This window comes from Mus musculus, chromosome 6, assembly GCF_000001635.26.
Source record: "Mus musculus strain C57BL/6J chromosome 6, GRCm38.p6 C57BL/6J".
In the NCBI taxonomy this organism is placed as follows: Eukaryota; Metazoa; Chordata; class Mammalia; order Rodentia; family Muridae; genus Mus; species Mus musculus.
In genome coordinates this window covers 71,360,419-71,380,949 of record NC_000072.6, presented here as the reverse complement: position 1 = coordinate 71,380,949, position 20,531 = coordinate 71,360,419, and the positions used below count along the sequence as shown (strand labels likewise).

At 45.5% G+C, this 20,531-nt stretch overlaps 1 protein-coding gene across 2 annotated transcripts, besides 16 other annotated features; it reads right to left on the bottom strand.

Annotated features, from left to right (window-relative positions):
- Nucleotides 1–1,778: 1,778 nt before the first annotated feature.
- Nucleotides 1,779–7,523, bottom strand: Cd8a (CD8 antigen, alpha chain). 2 transcript variants are annotated; one of them, NM_001081110.2, is made up of 5 exons: nt 6,953–7,523; nt 6,343–6,447; nt 6,081–6,191; nt 5,032–5,062; nt 1,779–4,090 (listed from the first exon to the last, which is right to left on the bottom strand). In NM_001081110.2, the coding sequence occupies exons 1-5, from the start codon at nt 7,395–7,397 to the stop codon at nt 4,039–4,041; spliced, it is 744 nt and encodes a 247-aa protein (NP_001074579.1). In that variant the 5' UTR covers nt 7,398–7,523; the 3' UTR covers nt 1,779–4,038. The 2 variants fall into 2 exon arrangements, with proteins under 2 accessions (NP_001074579.1, NP_033987.1); NM_009857.1 differs by lacking the exon at nt 5,032–5,062.
- Nucleotides 7,140–7,940: a DNAseI hypersensitive site, noted in NCBI's record as "CII-3, also known as 0 kb site; CD8+ cells; the nucleotide coordinates are approximate for this feature". NCBI's record gives the evidence for it as "EXISTENCE:in vivo cleavage assay evidence [ECO:0001075][PMID:8350061, PMID:9126989, PMID:9806636]".
- Nucleotides 7,140–12,539: a biological region, named in NCBI's record as "Cd8 alpha DNase I hypersensitive cluster CII". NCBI's record gives its function as "regulatory_interactions: Cd8a".
- Nucleotides 8,972–9,972: a DNAseI hypersensitive site, noted in NCBI's record as "CII-2, also known as -2 kb site; CD8+ cells; the nucleotide coordinates are approximate for this feature". NCBI's record gives the evidence for it as "EXISTENCE:in vivo cleavage assay evidence [ECO:0001075][PMID:8350061, PMID:9126989, PMID:9806636]".
- Nucleotides 9,040–12,539: a transcriptional cis regulatory region, noted in NCBI's record as "E8V; 3.5 kb XbaI/HindIII fragment". NCBI's record gives its function as "promotes Cd8 expression in thymoctypes and peripheral T cells" and the evidence as "EXISTENCE:knockout evidence [ECO:0001091][PMID:12049716]".
- Nucleotides 10,043–10,109: a protein binding site, noted in NCBI's record as "HaeIII/DdeI fragment for probe 2". NCBI's record gives the evidence for it as "EXISTENCE:protein binding evidence [ECO:0000024][PMID:8350061]".
- Nucleotides 11,051–12,051: a DNAseI hypersensitive site, noted in NCBI's record as "CII-1, also known as -4 kb site; CD8+ cells; the nucleotide coordinates are approximate for this feature". NCBI's record gives the evidence for it as "EXISTENCE:in vivo cleavage assay evidence [ECO:0001075][PMID:8350061, PMID:9126989, PMID:9806636]".
- Nucleotides 11,145–11,480: a conserved region, noted in NCBI's record as "conserved region; ECR10". NCBI's record gives the evidence for it as "COORDINATES:sequence alignment evidence [ECO:0000200][PMID:25548254]".
- Nucleotides 11,347–11,597: a silencer, noted in NCBI's record as "NcoI/HpaI fragment". NCBI's record gives its function as "negative regulator of expression" and the evidence as "EXISTENCE:reporter gene assay evidence [ECO:0000049][PMID:7819139]".
- Nucleotides 11,706–11,758: a protein binding site, noted in NCBI's record as "AluI/Sau96I fragment for probe 3". NCBI's record gives its function as "promotes Cd8 expression" and the evidence as "EXISTENCE:protein binding evidence [ECO:0000024][PMID:8350061]".
- Nucleotides 12,001–12,214: a protein binding site, noted in NCBI's record as "L2a 200(L+S)". NCBI's record gives the evidence for it as "EXISTENCE:protein binding evidence [ECO:0000024][PMID:9218488, PMID:20884053]".
- Nucleotides 12,001–12,214: a silencer, noted in NCBI's record as "AccI/BstXI fragment; includes AccI/SstI fragment tested in PMID:7819139". NCBI's record gives its function as "negative regulator of expression in thymic, lymph node, and intraepithelial T cells" and the evidence as "EXISTENCE:reporter gene assay evidence [ECO:0000049][PMID:7819139]".
- Nucleotides 12,062–12,161: a matrix attachment site, noted in NCBI's record as "L2a probe; binds known nuclear matrix proteins". NCBI's record gives the evidence for it as "EXISTENCE:fractionation evidence [ECO:0000100][PMID:9218488]".
- Nucleotides 12,062–12,161: a protein binding site, noted in NCBI's record as "L2a 100(L+S)". NCBI's record gives the evidence for it as "EXISTENCE:protein binding evidence [ECO:0000024][PMID:9218488, PMID:20884053]".
- Nucleotides 19,150–19,272: a conserved region, noted in NCBI's record as "conserved region; ECR9". NCBI's record gives the evidence for it as "COORDINATES:sequence alignment evidence [ECO:0000200][PMID:25548254]".
- Nucleotides 19,150–20,531: part of a biological region, named in NCBI's record as "Cd8 alpha DNase I hypersensitive cluster CIII", that runs on past the window's edge. NCBI's record gives its function as "regulatory_interactions: Cd8a".
- Nucleotides 19,449–20,249: a DNAseI hypersensitive site, noted in NCBI's record as "CIII-3; CD8+ cells; the nucleotide coordinates are approximate for this feature". NCBI's record gives the evidence for it as "EXISTENCE:in vivo cleavage assay evidence [ECO:0001075][PMID:9126989, PMID:9354473]".

Below are 20,531 nucleotides of genomic sequence, written 5' to 3'. Positions count from 1 at the left end.
TGAGTTCAAATCCCAGCATCCACATGGTGTCTCACAACCATCCGTAATGAGATCTGATGCCCTCTTCTGGTGTGTCTGAAGATAGCTACAATGTACTTATATATAATAATTAATGAATCTTTAGACTGGAGCGAGCAGGGCTGACCGGAAGGAGCAGAGATCCTAAATTCAAATTCCCAGTAAACACATGATGGCTCACAACTATCAATACAGCTACAGTGTACCCATAAAAAAAAAAAGTCCTTTGAGCTTTCAAAATCCTGCATAGAGCCTCTGGGACACTCTAGTGTGAATCTGGAGGTGCCTCGCCTACACCCGAGCGTGTATTGTCCTTTGCTGAGCGCTTCTCTTTCTGCTAACTCAGATACACCTGTGTTAAAATCTCTTCAGAAACTCCAGCCATGCTTCATACTAGCCCGTCTTGAAGGTTTTTTTTCAGCAGTGAAGTCAAGAATGCCAAGGTCAGGACTAGCAAGACTGTTCAGTAAGTAAAGGCATTTGCTGCCACACTGGACAGAGTTCAAGCCATGTGAGCCATATAGACCAGGCTGCCCTTGAACTCAGGGGGTCTGCCTGCCTTCTCCTCCTGAGTGCTGAGACTGAAATCATGATACCAAGGCGCCTGGTAGTGGAAGACCAGTTAGCTGGTGGTGGTGGTTGCTGGTGAGTTTCTGTTTTGACCCAGTCCTGATTATGTGGGTGATCTAACTCTGTAATGAGCACTTGGCGCTTGTATGTATGCTCCCTACCCTAGTATGCATATTTTATCTCAACTAAAAATTGAAGATTTTGTGATTGCTGGTGGGAGAATTGTCATTTCATCTGTCACCAAGAGAAAAGGAAGGCAACAGAAGAGTTGATCAATCCATTTTCACCAATGTGATAATGGACCGTGGTAAAGGAGAAAGACCTGATAATTTTACTTTCAGGTACATACCCTAAAGAAAGACGTGTCAGGAGTGGGCAGTGTAGCACAGTTGGTAGAATGCTTGTATGGTTTATACCTGCAGTGTCGTGGATTTGGTTTAATGCTTGTATTATGTCATTTGAGTTCCCAAAATTGCATGAGAATCACATGTGTAAGACACTGAGGGTCCCTGCCCTTGGTTGGTTTTGATTGTTAAATAAAGTTGCCAGTAGCCAATGGCTGGGCAGAGAGAAAGAGAGAGAACAGAGGCAGGACTTTAGGACTCAAGGGCAAGGGGACCAGGGAGAAAAGAAGAATACCATGCCAGGAAGGGAATAAGATCTAGGCTTGAGGGCTGCAGAGTAGAGAACATGCCAATCATCTAAGAGCTAGGAATTGCCTCACCCACACTGGGTCTAGAGTAGCAAAGATGGAATATAGATTTTAGTAAGTAATAATTCAGGAATATCAGAGGGGAGGTGTTAGTAATGTGAAGTTTGGGAGTGGCCCAACCATTGAGCTGATTAAGGCATATTAAATATAAGGCTCTGTGTGTGTGTGTGTGTGTGTGTGTGTGCATACTCATCTTTCATTCGGGAATCCAGAACACTGGGGCAGGTAGGGAGGAACTCGAGCTGCCACTGACATGAATATTTGAGAGGTTAATCACCTACAGCCACACACAGCGGCACATAAACAGGGCATAGCGGCACTGCCCCCGAATCCCAACACTCAGAGGTGGTGCCAGAGAGGTCATATATCCAAGGTCATCTTTGGCTACACAGGGAACTCAAGTCTACCCTGTACATGAGACCCTTTCTTGAACAACAAAAACAAATGAAAAAAACAAAATAAAAATCCAGAGATTTGTGCAAGTTTAGTAGTGTAATAGTAGGGGGAAGTTTGAAACAATTTAATACTAAATGGATACAACCAAACTATGAAATGCTATTTAACCATTAAATGATAATATACATGTTTATTTACTAAATCTGCTTACAAAAACTGTTGTGTTTTAAAACCCAGGGTGTAATCTTTCTTACATATATATGCATAGGAAATAATCAGGTATAAAATGATAGTAACAATAGATAGAGGACCATGGGTGACTCTTAGTTCCTTCAGGTTTTTATTGCCTATTATTTGTTACTTATATGGTACTGTGAGAGGAAATTAGCTCTGGGGCAGCAGTTTTGACAGTCAGCGTCTTCCTCCACGTCTAGTCTGCCTCTTTACATCTGCCTTCCGGGGGTGCTAAGGAATGTTCTCCAAGGATTCTATGTTTATAGAGTATAAAGCATGCTGGTGATCCCAGGAGCACATCCAAGTCTCATGTTTAGACATGGGAGAGGGCCTGCCTGCAGCTTCTCTGATGCCTGAGTCGTATCTGTCAAACCTCACCCTCTGCTGTCCAAGAGCAGAGAGAATCATAATTCTACAGGAATTTCACAGTGGTGGTTTGCCACGCACTCTGGTGGAGTCAGCTTGACAGGCGAAAGCTTGGAAGCTATCTCATGAGGAAGAGTTTCACGAAAGCTCCCTCCTGGAGTCTGGTGAAAGCCACGCTCTCCAGTTGGGTCAGTTTGACAAGCGGAAGCTTGGAAGCTGCCCACAAGGAAAAGAGTTTCACAGAAATTCCCTCCTGGAGTCTGGCGTTCCCTCTAAACCATAAATTAATTTTCCACTCCCGCGTTAGTCTAGTGTATGGATCCATGTGCCCTCTATTAAGCATTACCCTATTGTAAGTGCCTTTTAAGATTGAATTCTGACATAGCTAAAGCCCCCCCGCCCCCCCCCCCAGCGCCCCCATTGTTCCAAGATCCCAGATAACAGCAAGGAGTTTAACCTATTCAGTAACTAATTAAGCATTACAATAAACAAGGCCATTAGCTCATCTGGTCTGCAGAAAGAGCCTGGGAATCTCACTGAGATAAAAATCTTTAGTACAGGCTACATTCCATGCCAAGAGCAAGTTGAGATACTCTCCTGATAAATGGGGATTCTCCAGACAAGATAAGATTTAACAAGGCCTAGGAATTTAGGGGTCCGTGACACTACATTATTCTTGAGGCCTGCCAAGAGTAATTACCCCCTGGTGCTTTTAACACTAAAGTGTGAAATTCTTACCTGGCACTAGGCTGATGATCCTAGGCAGGGCTGATAATCTCTATTGTAAACATTTATCTAGTTCCTGCAAATTCCTTTCGAAGTCATTCTCTTGTATCTGGTAAATTTCAGTGTACCTTGTCTGGTGTGACATATCGCCCCTGGAATTTTTTCTGTATTATAAAAAGTCCGAGGTTCGACCTGACATTACATTCAGATTCAACGCCTCTCCTGTGTGCATCTGTTTGTCAGTTTAATCCTACGCTTTGCCCACCTGCTCGAGAGACCCATTCCACGCAGACACAGGGACCCAGAGGGTCTGCGGCAGTGGTTTGAATAGCTTTAATTGGATTCTACTACAGCCTTCAGTGACAGAGGGGAGTGTTTTCCAGATTTACCGTACCGCTCCACTAGACTGCCAGCAATTTCCCAGTTCTTACAAGGGGCTCTGATGTCCAGGTGCACCGCTAAAGGCAGTTCTCCTGACTTTGATTTGTTACATCTGATGCTCACAGCCAGAGCTGAGCAGATCACAGATTCATACCACTTGCTTCCTTGCAGTTTGAGGCACAAGCATGCTATACTAAAGACACATACCTAAACAGAGAGCTCAGGGGATGGGGGTGAGATCCCTGCACCAGTCAGTGAGGGTTCCTCTAGCTTGGGTTCTCTCCGGGTCTACAGATCCTGCTGTTTCCACCTCTGATCTTCAGCTTCTTCTATATGATGGGCAGACAGGAGATTTATATCAAGTGGGTGCTGAGGCCACCAGCGACATGGACCCCGAAACTGGAACTAGCTCTGGTGTTACAGTCTGCTCATTACTCCCATTGTATGCATACAAGTATGCTTTGTGTCAAAGAGAATTCATAAAGAAAAAGGAACTGTCCCCATCACACCCCTACTAAAACAATACAGAGGGCAATACATAAGACAGCAGGAAACTTGAAAAAGGAGGGCCTGGCCTCTTGCAAGAAGAGATCTCTGAAGTCATGTAGTAGTTGTAGCTTCCTGGCGGTGCCATTTTACACAATTTTCTCTGAAGGTCTGGGCTTGCCTTCCTGTCTGACTAGCGGCCTGAAAGAGACAAAGATACACAAGAGATCAACTATCATTGTGGCTAGAACCTCTTTAAAGTAGTACCAGCACGCGAGCGCGCGCGCACGCGCGCGCGCACACACACACACTCAGTTTTTGATGGCTTTGAGAATTTGTCCTTAGACATTAATGAATGAATTACCTCAGCCACCCTTTCCTTTCGTCCTCAAGGCACCCAAAGAGGGGTCTGCACTGCTCAGGAGAGTTTAAAGACCCTGCCTCAGGTCACACAACTCTTAGGCAGCTGAAGTAGCATCTATGCCCAGTTAGGCTTCCTGGAACCTTCCTGAGTCCCAGGAGGGTGAGATTAGAAGCTGGTTGTTTTAAGTCAGCGGGTGGCCTGACTCTTATCCCAGTAGCCCAAAACTGAGAATCCAGAAGAGTGTGAGGTGCACCCTCAACCAAGCACAGTGCTGAGCTTAATGTCACACGAAAAGTGAGAGACCTGAGTGGCCCTGTAGAAACCCTCTGCCTTTAGGCTGAGACTTGGACCTGTGACTGTCTAGGGAACTAATTTGCATAGCTCCGGGGTTTAGTGCAAGGACGGGCTTTTCTATTTTACATTTCAAAATGAGAGTATTCAGAAAAAGTAAGCATAAGTAATTGTCTTGCAGAAGCTACCAAGCTCACTCCAGGTCCTGAAAATACTGAACACCTTTCCTCGTTCAGCTAGTCCCCTGCAACTCAGTCCTGCTGCTGTCCCACTGAGCACGTCTGTGGTCCTTCCTTTTCTCAGGAATGAATTCCAGCACCTCACCAGCTTTCTGCTTCTCCTAGTTCAGGATCTGGCTGACTCCTGGTCCCCTGCCACCAGGACTTCACTGGCATGACCTCTCTCTCTAGGAAAGATTCCCAAACCTCACCACTGGGACCACGGCTGCCCAGCGTGAGCAGACCTACAGATCAGAGACGTTACTCACCTGGGACATTTGCAAACACGCTTTCGGCTCCCTAGACAAGGAAGAAGGGAGAATGAATACCTGCCAGATACCGTTTCTATAGCTTCCTCTGCTCCAGAACTTTGAGTCTCAGAACTCTTCAGACTTGGAGTGAACACTACTTTGCCTACTCTTTCCTCAAGTTCCAATTAAAAATAAAACATTTCAGCCAGGCTGTGGTCACCCACGCCTTTAATCCCAGCACTTGGAAGGCAGAGGCAGGCGGATTTCTGAGTTTGAGGCCAGCCTGGTCTACAGAGTGAGTTCCAGGACAGCCAGGGCTACACAGAGAAACCCTGCCTTTAAAAAAAACCCAAATAAATAAATGCATAAATACATAATAAAAGAAAACATTTTAAATTTGGTTTGGTGGCCTATGCCCGTTGTCCCAGCACTCCCAAAATGAAGGAAGGCAGAAGGATCAGATCAGAAGTTTGGGGTTATCCTAGGCTACCTAACTAGTTGTAGGATAGTCTAGACAACATGAAAGGAAACCCTTTCTTGGGAAGGGAGAGGCATTGTAAATGCAGATGTGAGTGTCTCTGGGAATCTGTTGACCTGGTTGGTGTAATCACCTGTATAGACTCAGAGGAGTGAATGGTTTGTGAGGTGGGATTAAGGCAAATCTCAAGCCAGTCATGGTTGTGACTCAGCCTTCTTGGGCCCTGGTCTCAGGGCTATGTAAACCCCTCCTTAGTGTGCTTAAGTTATCCTGGCTGTGCTAACTGCTGATTTGGCTGCTCTTGGGGATCCTGGAACAGGGCTCTGTTCTGAAAAGTTCCCAGAGGGTGGAAAGAGCAGTGGGGTGGTATACCTGTCTCCTGCCTTCAAGAAAGAACCCACTACACTGGTCCTATAGGTCAGCTGGAACGCCCTCCCCCTTTTCCCCAACCTAAAAGTAATCTCCCTGAAGGGCTGTCTGGAGCAGGCACAAAGTGCAGACTCCTCCTGGAGCACAAAGCAGTCTCTTGGCGGGGGTGGGGTGGGGGGGTGGGTGGGGGGCTGGATGGGGGGAACTCCCCAGAACTTACTGTGGTAGCAGATGAGAGTGATGATCAAGGACAGCAGAAGGGCCACGCAGATTCCGGCCAAGGGTGCCCAGATGTAAATATCACAGGCGAAGTCCAATCCGGTCCCCTTCACTGACAAGATCCGAATGAATGGAATTTAGAAACCCTCTGGGACAGCCCCCAACCCTGCCCCCAGCACGTCTCCCGGTCCAGGTCTCCCTCCAAGATCAGGATTTTCCACCCCAGGCTATCTGCTTATCTCAATCGCTTGAGAGCACCTAACCTGAGCCACGGGGCCGACAATCTTCTGGTCTCTGGGGCTGAGATGTCCCGGTAGGGTGCACAGGTGAGGGAGTTCGCAGCACTGGCTTGGTAGTAGTAGAGTTCACTGCAAAAGCAATAGGGTGCCTGCGGGTCAAGCTGGAATTGTGGATGCACCAGCCCCTTTCCACTTAGCCTTTACCCAAGAAGGAGCCGTTTCCTAGCTTTTAACTAGAGGAAGAAGGAACCCCTGGATACGTGCTGGGCTACTCCGCTGCTCGCACACGCGGAGCCAAGTGTGATTTGGGGCCAATGTGCCTAGATCAGATCCAGCAGCTAAGCGACTGCGGCCCTCCACCAACCCAAAGCTGGAGTCAATACCAAAATTCTATCCTGGAGCCAACAGGGGCAGGATCACACGTGCATCCAGACTCCAGCCCAGATCCAGGGCGTTTAAAAATCACTTCCAATCCCACCCAGCACCTCAGCCTCAACTTTTTGGTCTGTAAAATGGGGACAGTATAGAAATCACCTCCAAGAGGCCCCAAGAGATTTAAGAAGAGGGAATCTGCGTGAAACTTGTTCAGATGTGACCCCTAAAACCCAGGAGACGGGAACCTCCACTTCCAAACCTTTCTGAAGGACTGGCACGACAGAACTGAAGTACATCACCGAGTTGCTGATGACTGAGCAGAAATAGTAGCCTTCGTTTTCCTTGCTGAACTTGTTCAGGGTGAGAACGTACTTATTATTCGTGTCCCTCATGGCAGAAAACAGTTTCGACGAATTCAGCTTCTCGTCCCACGTTATCTTGTTGTGGGATGAAGCCATATAGACAACGAAGGTGGGCTGGGGGAGTTTGGAGCTGGAGTTCTGGAAGAGCCAAGAGCATCCTTGCGAAACGGACCCCAACACTTCACATACCAGGTCCACCTTCTGACCAAGTTCGGCGTCCATTTTCTTTGGAAAGATTCGGAGTTCGGGTGCCTGTGGCTTAGCTTCTCCACTCCCCAGGATAATCGACTCACCCAGCAGCAGCAGGTTCAGCGACAGAAAGCGGGTCAACGGTGAGGCCATGGTGTGCTCTCCACCAGCAAGCAGCTTAGGTCAAGCTAGGGCTCTAGGGGAGGGGCCCAGGAACAGGGCGGAGGAGGTGCGGTGGGGGAGGCGTGTAGGGTCGGGGAAACTGCTCCTTTAGCCAGCTGCAGACAGAGCTGATTTCCTATGTGAGGATATGATGTCACCCAAAGTCCCCACCAAAGAGTGTCAACCACCTTTTAGGGGCCTGGGAACTCAGAGTGAGAATGCACCCTTGCAGAGCAAGTGGGAGGAATTGAAAACTGAGATTTGGGGAAGAGAAAACACTTGGAAGGGACCCTTAGGAATTGTTCTTCTGCAAGAGTGGCTGAAAGAAGAAGGATAAAGATTAAATCTTAATAAAAAAAATATGAGAGTGACAGGACATGAAGGGAGAGGAGTGCCCACTCTCCCTTTTCTTTTTCTTGTAGATAGGTTCTTGGGTTCCCCAAGCTTGCTTCAGACTCACTTCATGGCAAAGGTTGGCCTTGAATTCTAGACCCTCCTGCCCTTCCACTTCTTTTGCTGGCAGTAGTGTCTTTTTGTGTTTTTGCTTCTTGTCTGGAGGTTGAGTGGAAAGAAAATGTACAGAGATTCCAGCAGAGCAGACCAGACACTAACCAGAAGGGACTTGCACCTCCCATCAAGGGGACTTGCAAGGGGGCAGTTCAATGGGAGCCTTGAGTGGCACTCTTAGCTGCTGACAATATCCTTCCCTGGCCTCCCACCCAGGGAGCAAAGCTCACCTCCCAGTCTCATCCCTTCTTAGAACCATGGCAACAGCCTCCACACCAAATGCTCGCCAACTGGATGATCCAGCTACACACTTTGACCCTCATTCTTATCCAGGGGATCTGACAGCATCACCCCATGGCCTGCACAGCTAGAGGAAAACACCTCTCTGACTTGGTTGGGGACTAGCCCTTGGATAGGTGCTGGCTCCACCCAAGCCACCATCCCTGGCTTTGCCATGTGCCCGCCTGCAGCCACTGCCTCATAGACAGACACTTCCCTGGTTACTTATTTCTACGTTTCTAAGGTCTTGCTGCTCTCTGCCTGGCAAATGCTGGGCCCCTGCCATCTGACTTGGGCCTTTGACTTTCTCTGTTGCTTGTATGCATGTGTGTGTCCTGGGTGAATCTTGGGTGCAGGCATTTACTCTTCTCTGTCCCTGGCACACATAGACTTCATTCTTTCTTGCCCACTGCAGTCCTGAAAGCTGCCAGTCTCAGGGATGTGCTTTCTTCTTGCTTGTATGTGGCTTGTACTTAGTGGGGTTTTCCACTTGGAACCCCATACAGGGTGTGCCTCCCACGTTACTGCTTCATTCTAGTTGGAGACAGGTTGCCTGGCAGTCTCTACCCCACATCTGAGTTCTGCCCAGTGGCACGCTGTTTACCATAACCGCCACAGTGCTGGGTATGGCCACCATGTCCAGTTTACACAAACAAGTGTGTTGTTGATGTTATATTCTTATTTGTGTTTACTGAACTGCACCCCTCTGAATAGGTTTGCCTTTTGTCATTGTTTATGTTTGATGACAAGATCTCAAATAGGCTGGCCTGGAACTTACGACATAGTTCAAGCAGGCCCTAGTTTCATGATAGTCCAATTGCATTAGTCTCCAGGGTGCTAGGATTACAAGCTTGAGCCACCAAGCTCTGTATATATACAAACAAGTATTGGGTGGGCTTTAGAAACTGCTTGGTCTCAGTATTCCCTACTCTTAAGAATACCCAAATGCTGACTCTAACATTTTATGTTTAGAGTTGTTTAAAGTACAATTTTAATGTAGTTTATTGTTATTTTGTGTTAATGTGTGTGATGTGTGTGCCTGGGAGGGGACAGACATGTTACAGCATGAGTGTGGAAATCAGAGAACAGCTCTGTGGAGTCAGTTCTCTTCTCCCACCTCTTCATGGCTTCCTTCTGGGGATGGAACTTAGGTCAACAGCCTTTGTGGACAGCACAGTACCTACTATGGCTTCCAAAGTGGCTTCTTAAATCACAAGAGTATATATTCCTGAAAAAAATTACATAAGGGGCTGGAGAGATGGCTCAGTGTGTAAAGTATGTGCTACACATGAAGTCCGGAGTTCAGATCCGTAGCACCCTTTGCCAGGAGGAAGAGACAGGGGATGCCTGAAGCAAGCCAGCTGGCTAGCCTAGCAGAATCATCACGCTATGGGTTCAATTGAGAGAACCTGTCTCAGCATATAAAGTGGAGAACAATGAAAGACATCTGCTTTGGGCCTCCACACTCTTGAATGTGTGCACCTGCAACCCCACACTTGTGCACCCCCGCACAGACACACATGCATACATATAAACAACTATAAATTTTGAATGCCTTGCAGTACAAGAGTAAGTACAGAGAAAGCCCTCTGTCTCGTCTCTCCTCATTGCCCTCAGTTCTTCAGGTAAAACCATGGTAATAGTTGACTGTATCTCTTAGATGTAATCTGGGTGCAGATGTTTATCATTTCAAATTATTTGTTACAGGGGTAGTGTTACAAAATCTATTTTCAATTTTCTTCTTTTATTTTATTCTTATTTATTTATTTTTGTTTTTTTTTTGAGACAGGCTTTCTCTGAATAGCCCTGGCTGTCCTGGAACTCACTTTGTAGACCAGGCTGGCCTCGAACTCAGAAATCCGCCTGCCTCTGCCTCCCAAGTGCTGGGATTAAAGGCGTGCACCACCACGCCCGGCCAATTTTCTTACTTGATAATGGAAGAGAACCTTTTCACACTAGCAGTTGGAGACCCACTTCATTCCTTTGCATGATGTCTTTCACATTGCTGTTAGGTTTATTTCATTCTACTAGTAGGCCTTTAAGCCAGTTCCCCTTTTAATAATTACTGTACCATCAAGGTTGTGGTATGAAAAGATACATTATTCCTGTCGCTGAATTCATAAAGTGCATATAACACTTTCAATTTTCAAAATATATATTTATTTATTTAGTGTGTGTGTGTTCACTAACCTGCCTCAGCACTACATACAGGTCAGAGGACAAGTTATGGGGGTCAGTTTCTTCCTTCTACTAGGTGGGGCCTAGGGATTGAAGTCAAGGTGTCAGCAAGTCGTTTTAACTTGTAACTATCTCACTCATGCCTCACATAATGCTTTAAAGTGGAAGATGAGCGAGTTAAAGAAGGGAAAACCTGGGTAATGACCAGCAAGTATATATGCATGCCTGTGTCTGTAAAAGTATGTATAGTGTGTGTATATGCATATAGGGTGCTGTATGCATGCATGGGTGTGTATACACATATACTGTATATGTGTGTGTGGTGTGTGTATATATTTGTGTGCATATGGTGTGCATGTGTGTGTGTGAGTATAAGTGTGAGTGTGTGTGTGTATATGTGTGTGTGTGTGTGTGTGTGTGTGTGTGTGTATGTGTGTGTGTTGTATATGTGGCTGGCTGGCTGGAAAGACACAGTGCTTCTCTTATATGAATGAAGACAACAAGGAAGCAGGTAGGTTTAGGCCACCCACTCAAAAAATTGTCTTGTTTTACTTGACAATTTCCCATTTTACCTGGTCACTGCTTCTCCTACAGGAGGATGTTCACAGGACCCTGCTGGCCAAAGTGTTCAGTCAGGAGAACATGAAAGAGGATGGAAAGACACAAAAATATGCCTTTTCAGATGAGGGCCACAGTCAACCTTCAGATATGTGCATCTTCAGAACCAGGTTCCGGAGTACGATGATGGGTGGATTTGGGGTGAAAATGGCCATTCCATTTTAATCTCCATGCAGTGAGCTATAGCTAGCGTAGGGGCCTTCAAGTCTTGCAGCTAAGAAAGCGCAGCCATGGGGGGAGCCATTCTCCTTTGTACAGAGCATCATGGGAGGTGAGGGGAATGCCAAAGCAACATGTCAACCCCCCCAAGAGGCTCTGTGACCCCAATAATATTCACAGAAGCCGGTGGGGTCTCAGTGTTAACCACAGTGACATCCGCCCTGAAGCAGGCAGCAGAGCAGATGCTCTGAGATGCTTGCTTTCTGTAGCCCAGGTGTGCAGGCTGGGGCTGTGTCTATCCATCACAGCAACTGATCTCCTGCACCCGTTCTGTGATACTCACATGGAGTGATTCGAATAAAGGGATGGCACAAAGAACAGTGACTGTCTTCTGTCACACAAGTGTCTCCTCCTGGTTTTAAAGGGCAAATTCTCACTACGTAGCCATGGCTTGCCTGAAACTCCCTCACTATGTAAAAAAGGCTAGCCTTAAAGTCTCAGAGAGCTGGCTGCCTCTGTCTCACCAGGGTTGAGATTAATGATATGACCACCATAGCTGGCCCTTTCTTTCATAAGATGTGATAGAATAGATAGCAGTAGCCCCTTGAGCTGTCTGAATGAGAATGAGCCCACTGGCTTATTTGTTTAAATACTTGGCCATCTGTTGGTGGAAGCGTTTGAGAAGGATTAGGGGGTGTGGTTTTTCTGTTGGAGAAGGTGTGTCACTGTGGGAAGTTTTGAAGTTACAAAAGATTTCCCAGTGTGTCCTTTCACTACTTCCTCTTTGTGGATCAGAATGTGAGCTCTCAGTTTCTGACCCAGTGTCATGCCTGCCTGCCCATCACTATACTTCCCATCATGCTGGCAATGAACTCCTGTCCCTCTGGAACGTTAATGCTCCCTTCTATAAGTACCCTTGGTCATGGTGTTTTATCACAGTAATAGAAAAATAAATAAGGCACCCTAGGGTGAGCTTTATCCTTATGATTATTTATTTATTTATTTTGGTTTTTCAAGGCAGGGTTTCTCTGTGTAGCCCTGACTGTCCTGGACCTCACTTTGTATACCAGGCAGGCCTCAAACTCAGAAATCCGCCTGCCTCTGCCTCCTGAGTGCTGGGATTAAAGGCGTGTACCACCACGCCCGGCAGTAGCCTTATGATTTTTAAACATGGCAGTGAAATAATTTTAACTTATGCGAGTCAGAATTACAGCAGAGGGAAAGACACTTGTTATTGGGACTCTTGTGCCACTGACAGCAGACAACCTGGAACTATTAACTCTGAAGTTGCTCACTGCTTCCCTTAGGGATGGTGCAGGTAACTCGGCAGATATCAGGACCTAGTTTGATCTCAGTCACAGAGACCTGCCGAGAGGTTCTGTTACATCTAGAAGATACTGTTTCAGCAACTTCTGGCTCTTAGGATCTCCCCCATCCCCCCTTCCACGACATCCCTTGCTGTTTGCGGAGATGGGGTATGATGATGTATTGGTCCTATTTATGGCTGGGCACTCCACAGTACCCTCGGTATTCTCTGTACTTTGACTCATTGTGAGTCCCTGTATCAACCACCTTCCACTGTGTTAGCTTCTTTTATTATGGTAGAGAGCTGCATTAATCTGTGCATTCAGTTTTCTTTCCAGATGAATAAAATTCCATCGTGTATAGATACCACATTTTCATTATCATCCATTCATCAGTCGATGGGTATTTGGGCTGTTTCCAAGTCCTAACTATTATGAATAGGGATCACTGAGCATTGATAAGCAAATGTCTCTACAGTAGGATATGTCATCCTTCGGGTAAATTCCCAGGAGAGTATAGCTTACTGTGATGGCTAATTTTAGTCGTCAATTTGACTGCATCTGGAATTAACTAAATCCTAATAGCTGGGCATACCTGTGGGAGGTTTTCTTGGTTGGATTACTTGGAGTGGAAGATCCATTCTAATCTGGGCCACACCTTCTCGTACAGCCCACATAGAAGAACGTGGAAGATGGAAGCTTTTGTTTTTGCCTGCTTGCCCTCACTCTCACTGGCAAGTTCCTCTATTCTGTACCTTCACTGGTATTAAAACCTACTTATTTAGGATTCCAGCATGGTCTGAAAACTCACCACTCTCTAGGTCCTTCCTGGGACCCCAGCACCAGACTGGGACTGCTGAGACTCCAGCCTCATGGACTGACAAACTGCCAGATCCTTGGCCTTTCTGTCAGGAGACAGTCATCCTTGAGCTGCTCAGACCATGGGCTATAAGCCACACTAACATATCATGTGTGTGTGTGTGTGTGTGTGTGTGTGTGTGTGTACTTTAATTCTAACAATTGTTCTTTCAGAGACCCCTAATTAATCCCTAATACACTAGGTCACATAGTGGTTCTATTTCTAGCCTTTTGAGGGCTCTTCTAACTGATTTTTACAGTAGCTGCATCTGTTAGAAACCAACAGCACATGAAGCTTCCCCTTCCCCATATCCTTGGTAGCATTTGTTGTCATTCTAACTGGGGTGAGAGAAAAATCTCAAAGTAGTTTTAAGTTATATTCCCCAGATGGCTAAAAATATCTTTAGGCCATTTATATTTCTCCTTTTGAGAACTCTGTTCAGTTGTATGAACTCACAGCAGCTGTAGTTGCCTGCCCCAGATCTAAAGAAGAACAAGCCAATCAACAATTGAGCCTAGTGGGAGAGGGGCATTTGCTTGAGGCCCCACAACTAGTGTAGGTACTGTTGGCAATTGATGGCTACCAGGAGAGGGAGGTGTGGTCCCTGGTAGATTGACCGTGCTCCAGTGGATGACGGTCCCACACCCATGTGCATACTGGCAGCATGTATTAGACGCCGGAGTATATGAAGTGGAGAAAGGGGGATGGGGGATCTGGGAGGAGTTGGAGGGTGAGAGTGGTGGTAACAACATCAAAATAACATTGCATACATGTATGAATTCCTCAAAGAATAAACATATCTATCAAGGACTCAGGAGGTAGCTCAGTGGTAGAGTGCTCATGTAGCACATGTGAGATCCTGAGTTCAGTCCTCATACTATACCCAAATATATCATGTATGCATACATACATATACTCATATGTACATGTATGCATACACATACATATACATGAATTGTGCATATGCATGCATACATATATAACATGAACACATATTTTATGCATACACACATGTATGCATATATATATATATATATACACACACGCATGCATGCACACATACTTACTTACATACATACATACAGATAATAAAAAGAATAATCACATTTCCTTCATTTTTATTTTCCCCTGCCTGGAACCCCCAAGTTCAACTAGATTGCTTTTAGATCTAGCCTAGGCCTTTGTAATGGGTTCTGAAATATCAGCTTGTCTTTATTTTGATCTCTTCCGGTGAAAATCTCATCCTGTTAGCTCAGTACTTGGGACCAAAAGGGTTTCCCATGGGATCCTATGAGAATGTTGGCTGGTCCTATATGCTGCCTGTGAGGTCCTGCAATACTCATCCCATGGCCCCATCTCTGCTTTTTCCTATTTAACTTCTTCACTTCTCCTAGGGTTGGTATCTATTCCTCGGAGGATACTCTGCTTGCTTCTGCCTCCCCACCACTGAATGAACAATTCTCTGCTTGCAAGCTCTTCTTCAAGACTCAGCTCAAGCAGTATATTGCGGTGCACACTTATAATTCTAGCACATGAAAAGTAGAGGCAGGAAAATCAGGGATTCAATGTCATCCTCAGCTACTAGCAAATTCAAGGCCAGCCTGGACTATATAAAAGTCCACCTCAACAAAACAGGACAAAATAAAAGCACACCTGATCAGTGAGCCAGCTTTCCTGATGGAATTATGCTTTTCAGTATTCCCAGTTCCAAGCTATAAAGACCATGTATATCCCTCTCTGTGTCATCTGGACTTTGGGCATATCTGGACTTCCCTACCAGATCCATGGGTGCCATACCTGGTTTTCAAGAAATATTTATTCAGGGGCTGAAGGTGAAATGACTCAGCCTGTAAGATGCTTGCTGCCAAACCTGATGACCTGAGTTTGATCCCTCGGACTCTCACGCTGTCCTCTGACAACATGCCATTTACATACATGCCTGTGTGGATGATGCCTGTGTGGATGCACTTCCTTGGAAAGCCTGATGGCATGACTTTGACCTGGAGCCCAACACTGAAGGAGAGAAACTGTTCCTAGAAGTTGTCCTGTTGACCTCCACATGTGCAGTACGGCAAATGGGTACACACACAGTGCAATAAATAAGTAAATGAGACTAAGTGAAATTTGAAGAGAGACCACTATTTGCCTGCTATTTTTTATTTTTCCAAAAAAAAAAAAAAGTAGCAAAAGTCAAAAGAGTAGTGACGTAGTGACGTGTAACAACTGTTCATGTGCCGGGCTAAGACTTCCAGTGCTTACCCCACGTGTCACGCAAACAAAAGAGGAAAATCATAGATGTTAAACTCTGTCTCATTGTAGAAATACATATTTCCACATATGTAATATTTTACATATTTCTACATAAATTTGTAGAAATAGACCTATTTCATCAAGAGCTGAACACTCCCCCATCTACTTTTAAGACAGGTTTTTACTGTGAGATGATTATGTATTGACATTCAGTTATAAGGAACAACACAAGAGAGACCCGTGCTCTCCATCTACTCCCCCTAACACCATCACCCTAAGTAACTCTAGTGTGATAGTATAGGTTACTTTGCTTTAAAATTTTATTGGCTGGGTGTGGTGGGTCACATCTTTAATCTCAGCACTGGGGAGGCAGAGGCAGGTGGATCTTTATGAATCTAAAGCCAGTCAGGGCTACAAAATGAGACCCTGTCTCAGAAAATAGGAGGCAGGCTCAGAAGTTAAAAGCACCCGTTCTTCCAGAAAGAGAGAAAGAAAAGTAGGGAGACGTGATTACAGGCAATTAAAATTTCAGCTGTGTGCTTTGCTTAGCCAAGAAGTAGGACATAGATTTTTTGAGCATAAACACATATTACATGAAATTAGACTTCTATAGAGGAGGTGAGGTGACATTCCTCTGTTCAGAGCTGGACATGATGGTGCACACCTGTAATTCCAACACTTGAGACACTGAGCCAGGAGGCTCAGTTCAAGGCCATTCTCAGCTGACTTACATAGTTGAGTTTGAATTTAACATGGGGTGCTGGTTTTTTGGGACTGTACCCCCCCTAAATTTTTTAATCTTATATTCAAGTAGATAAAAAGAGAAATGAAAAATTCCCTAAAGTTAAAGAACATATATTCTTCTGTCTTTAAACTGGACAATGGTTGAAGTAAGGATGACATGCTGTGTGTGGGCTTCAGGGTTGCTCTTTGGGGTTTCATTTTAAAAGAACAATACGTATACTGGAAATAGTGGTTTTGATGATGAAAAACCACTGATTTCAAGCTAAAAACAAGTCCGATAGCAACATTATTCACAGGAGCTAATCTGTGAAAGCAATGTCCATGCATGGGTGAACAGACAAGCAGAAGATGGCATATGCATACACAATGAAATACACTTCAAGGAGCTGGAGGACTGCTCTGCAGTTAAGCATGGAGGTTTGGTTCCAGCCCTCACGTGCTGACTCACAACCATCTGTTACTGCAGTTTCTAGGAATCTGATGTCCTCTTCTGGCCTTCAAGGGCACCAGGCATGCATGTGGTGCATCTACATATATTCAGGCAAAACACTCACACACATAAAATAAAAATAAGCAATACTGTTCAGCTTTAAGAAGGGAGGGTTTTCAGGAGAGTGCTTCAATATGGATGAACCTTGAGAATATCTTGCTAGGTGATATGAACCACTCACAAGAGACGAGTGGGCTCCTTATGGCTCCAGTGTGATAGACATCAGCCGGAAAATAGGGTGGCAGTTGCCAGACAGGGTGTGGGGTAGGTAGTTAACTATTCAACAGCACAGAGTTTCATGTTTGCAAGACCAGAAGTGCTTCTGAGAAGGCTGTGGCCACCTGTGTAACAATGTGAATTCTTTGCTACTTAAGTATCCAAGTTTACAAGATTGAAGGCAATAACTTTATGGGTATCTTGCCACAATCTTTCTTGTTTTAATGAATAAATGGTTGCATTTGCTTTCAAGTTTGAGGCAAGAGGAATCCCAAAACAACAGGATACTGCAGCCATTCATCTATTCCTTTTTTGACTGATCTTTAAGGCTGATTTTACTATTACAATCAACATTGGATGGAACATCTTAGCCTGTGTTACTTAGAGATCAAATATAAAATTTTCTCAGGCTGTGGATGTAGCTAAGTGAATGGGGTTGCTTGTTTGAGATACACATGTGATCCTTAGCAGCACATGAACTGGGCGTAGCAGCACATGACTGTAATCCCATGACTAGAGAGATGGAAGCAGGAAGATCAGAAGTTCAGGGCCATCCTTGGCTACATAGAAAGGTCAAGATTAGCCTGGACTACATGAAACTCCAACTGGGAGAGAAAGGGTTGAGATTTCTTGGAGTTAGAGAGATCACCCAGTGATCATCTGAGCATCTGAGTTCAACTCCCAGCCCACATCACAGCCCACATTACAACTAACTGTAAGTCAAGCTCCAAGGGATCTGACACATCTGTTCCTCACGGACATCTGAACACCCAGGAGCACACACACACACACACACACACACACACACGTGCACACACATTAGCATGTACACAGGTACACAAAGGCACACACATGCACACACACTCTTTTTTAATTAATTTATTTTTTATTAGGTATTTTCTTTATATACATTTCAAACGCTATCCCGAAAGTTCCCTATACCCTCCCTTCACACACACTCTTTTTAAATGATTTTTATTTTTACTTTGTGCATTCATGTTTTGCTTACACGTCTGCGTGTATGTCTGTGTGAGGGTGCCAGATCTTCTAAAACTGGAATTATAGACAGTTATGAGCTGCTGTGGGGGTGCTGGGAATTGAACCAGGGTCCTTTGGCAGAGCAGTCAGTACTCTTTAACCGCTGAGCCATCTCTCCAGCTCCACACACTTTTTTATTTTAAAGGTATTTCTGTGAGTGTTGGGGTGGGAAATGAGTGGATGACTTGAGAAGTGTGTATCAACCTGGAGAAGAGTACCTTACCCGAAGCTTCTCTTCCCCTTTGGTGCTTGTAGGTAAGAGTTGCCCCCCCCCCAAAAAAGCAGTGGCATTAGTTTACAGTCACACAAGCTGTGGATAAATACCTTATCAACACACTTCTCAATGCTTGGTCTTTCAGATCTGTGTGTGTTGACACCCTCACTGCTGTGATAAAAACACACTGACCAAAAGCAACTTGAAGAGGAAAAAAATTATTTGGCTTATACTTCCAGGTCACAGTATCCCAGAGGCAAGTTGGGACAGGAACTTGAAGCAGAAACCATGGAGGAATGAATGAATACGGCTTGAAAGTCTGCTCCCACATCTATGTTCTGATAATTTTCTTCTATAGCCTAGACAGCCCCTGCCTGGGGGGGGGGGGGGGTGCTGCCTACGGTGAGCTGGGTCCTCCCCCATCAATCATTAATCAAGATCATGCCCTCACGGACATGCCCACAGGCCAATCTGATGGAGGCTATTCCTCAATTTCTGCTCCCTCCTTCCAAGTGGCTACAGGTTGTGTTGGTAACTGCAGATGGAGAGTTGATATTTCATAGTCTGAACTTGAACTCTCCAGTTTGCTAAGGTATAAAGTGAGTATATTGACACTTGTCTGTTGGCAACTCAGCCTTCCTCTTCAAAAATCACCTCTTTGAATCCTTTGCCCACTGCTTGGTGGAGTTCCAACCCAACAGGATGACAGGATCTGAGGAACCTTCCTATACTGGATATATATATATATGAACATGGATATTTTAATATTCCATATTCAAATTTCTTATAATAGAATTTCTTTTTCTTAGCCTGTAACCTAGGTTGTCCTTGAATTTACATGGTGTTGAGATTACAACTTCGACCCACCATGCCCAGCTCAAAGAGGAATTTTATTGGTGTTTAGTGAATCTGATTTCTTTCCTAACCAATGTACCACAACCAAATGAGTCTTCGACTTTCCTTTAGTTTGATAGTTGTCCTGAGTTCTGCCAACGAAAGCTCGGGCAAAACAGCCCCAGGAAAAGCGCACGCCCTCCGCACGCACCCGCCCTGTGTTTGCAGACTTTCTTCTTTTTCTGGTGTGGGAGGTTAAGTCTTGAAACAGATTACTCCAAATTGAAACTTTTAAAAGTCAATGGAAACTTTGTACTTTTTAATCCCAACACCTTCATTTGGGCACTGGCCAAGGAGGCAGATAGCAACCTCAGTTCGACCATAAATGTTTCCTTTCTTCATTCTACAAATTGTGACCTCATTACTGGTAAGAGCCAAGCCCGAGTCAGATTTCTGAAGGGATCTGAGCAGTCTGTGTTCCGTGAGAGCCGAGCTGTGCAGCGATGGGAACCTGGGGGAGGTGCACCTTGTTTCCACTCCCCACCAGAGCCCATGGGTCTAACTCCTGAAGTCTGGAACCACACATGGAGAATTTCTTGGGGGGAGGGGGCAGGGGGAGTGCAGAGGGAGGAAGTTAGAGATGAAAGTTAGAAATTCTCTTCAGTGAGGAGAATGAAGATAGGGAAAGATCAGGGGCTGCTCCTCTTTCTTCCCCTGGTCCCCGTGGTCCATCCTCCTTTGGTTGGTGTGGAGGGGCTTTCTTGGGAAGTTCTCTCTACTCGATCTTTCCCAGTTTAGCTTTTGCATTTTTAATGCAGGGTCCTTTGGGGGTGCCCCTGCAACTCTAGAGGCAGAGCCACGACCTTGAGTCTCCTCATTGCCCTCTATGCAGCTTCTTAAGAGCAGCATGCAGAGATGTGGTTGTTTGCAGCTGGCTGATTCTGTGCTGATTGGCGGTCTTCTGTGCTCAGGAGCACAGGAGCAAAGACTACAGCCATAAGAGAACAGGTGATGATATAACGAAGTGCACAGCTTCTCTTAGGTGGACAGGAGCCCAGCCAAAGGGCTCCAAACCATGTGAGAGGTGCAATTGGCTACCAGAGACAGAATCAAAAGAAACAATGCCTTGACAGACTGGAATGTGGAGCTAAGAAAGGGTAAGAGCCTAGCTAGCAGGTGGAAGGTAGGGATCTTGGCTAACAAATACAGAGCCCACTGGCTGGAGAGATAAGACAGGATGACAACAGCCAGGTAGAGGAGCTAGAAGGTCCATCAGGTCTCTGGGCTAGCCTTGGCAGGGTTTAAAACTTAGGTTGATACAGAGTTCCCCCTCCCCGATGGCACAGGAATTCATTTTCCTGTTCATAGAAAGCCCCAAAGCAGAGCCCACAACACTTACCCTACTGCTGCCCCAGGGGACAAGTCTGGCACTCTG

Bases quoted from the DNA above. Each gene is read 5' to 3' on its own strand.
- Cd8a (NM_001081110.2), bottom strand. From the start codon at position 7,397: ATGGCCTCACCGTTGACCCGCTTTCTGTCGCTGAACCTGCTGCTGCTG. The intron at 6,448-6,952 runs GTTTGGAAGTGG...TTGCTTTTGCAG, and splicing joins CGTGCCAGTCCTTCAGAAAG to TGAACTCTACTACTACCAAG. The intron at 6,192-6,342 runs GTTAGGTGCTCT...GGATCTTGTCAG, and splicing joins TTGTCGGCCCCGTGGCTCAG to TGAAGGGGACCGGATTGGAC.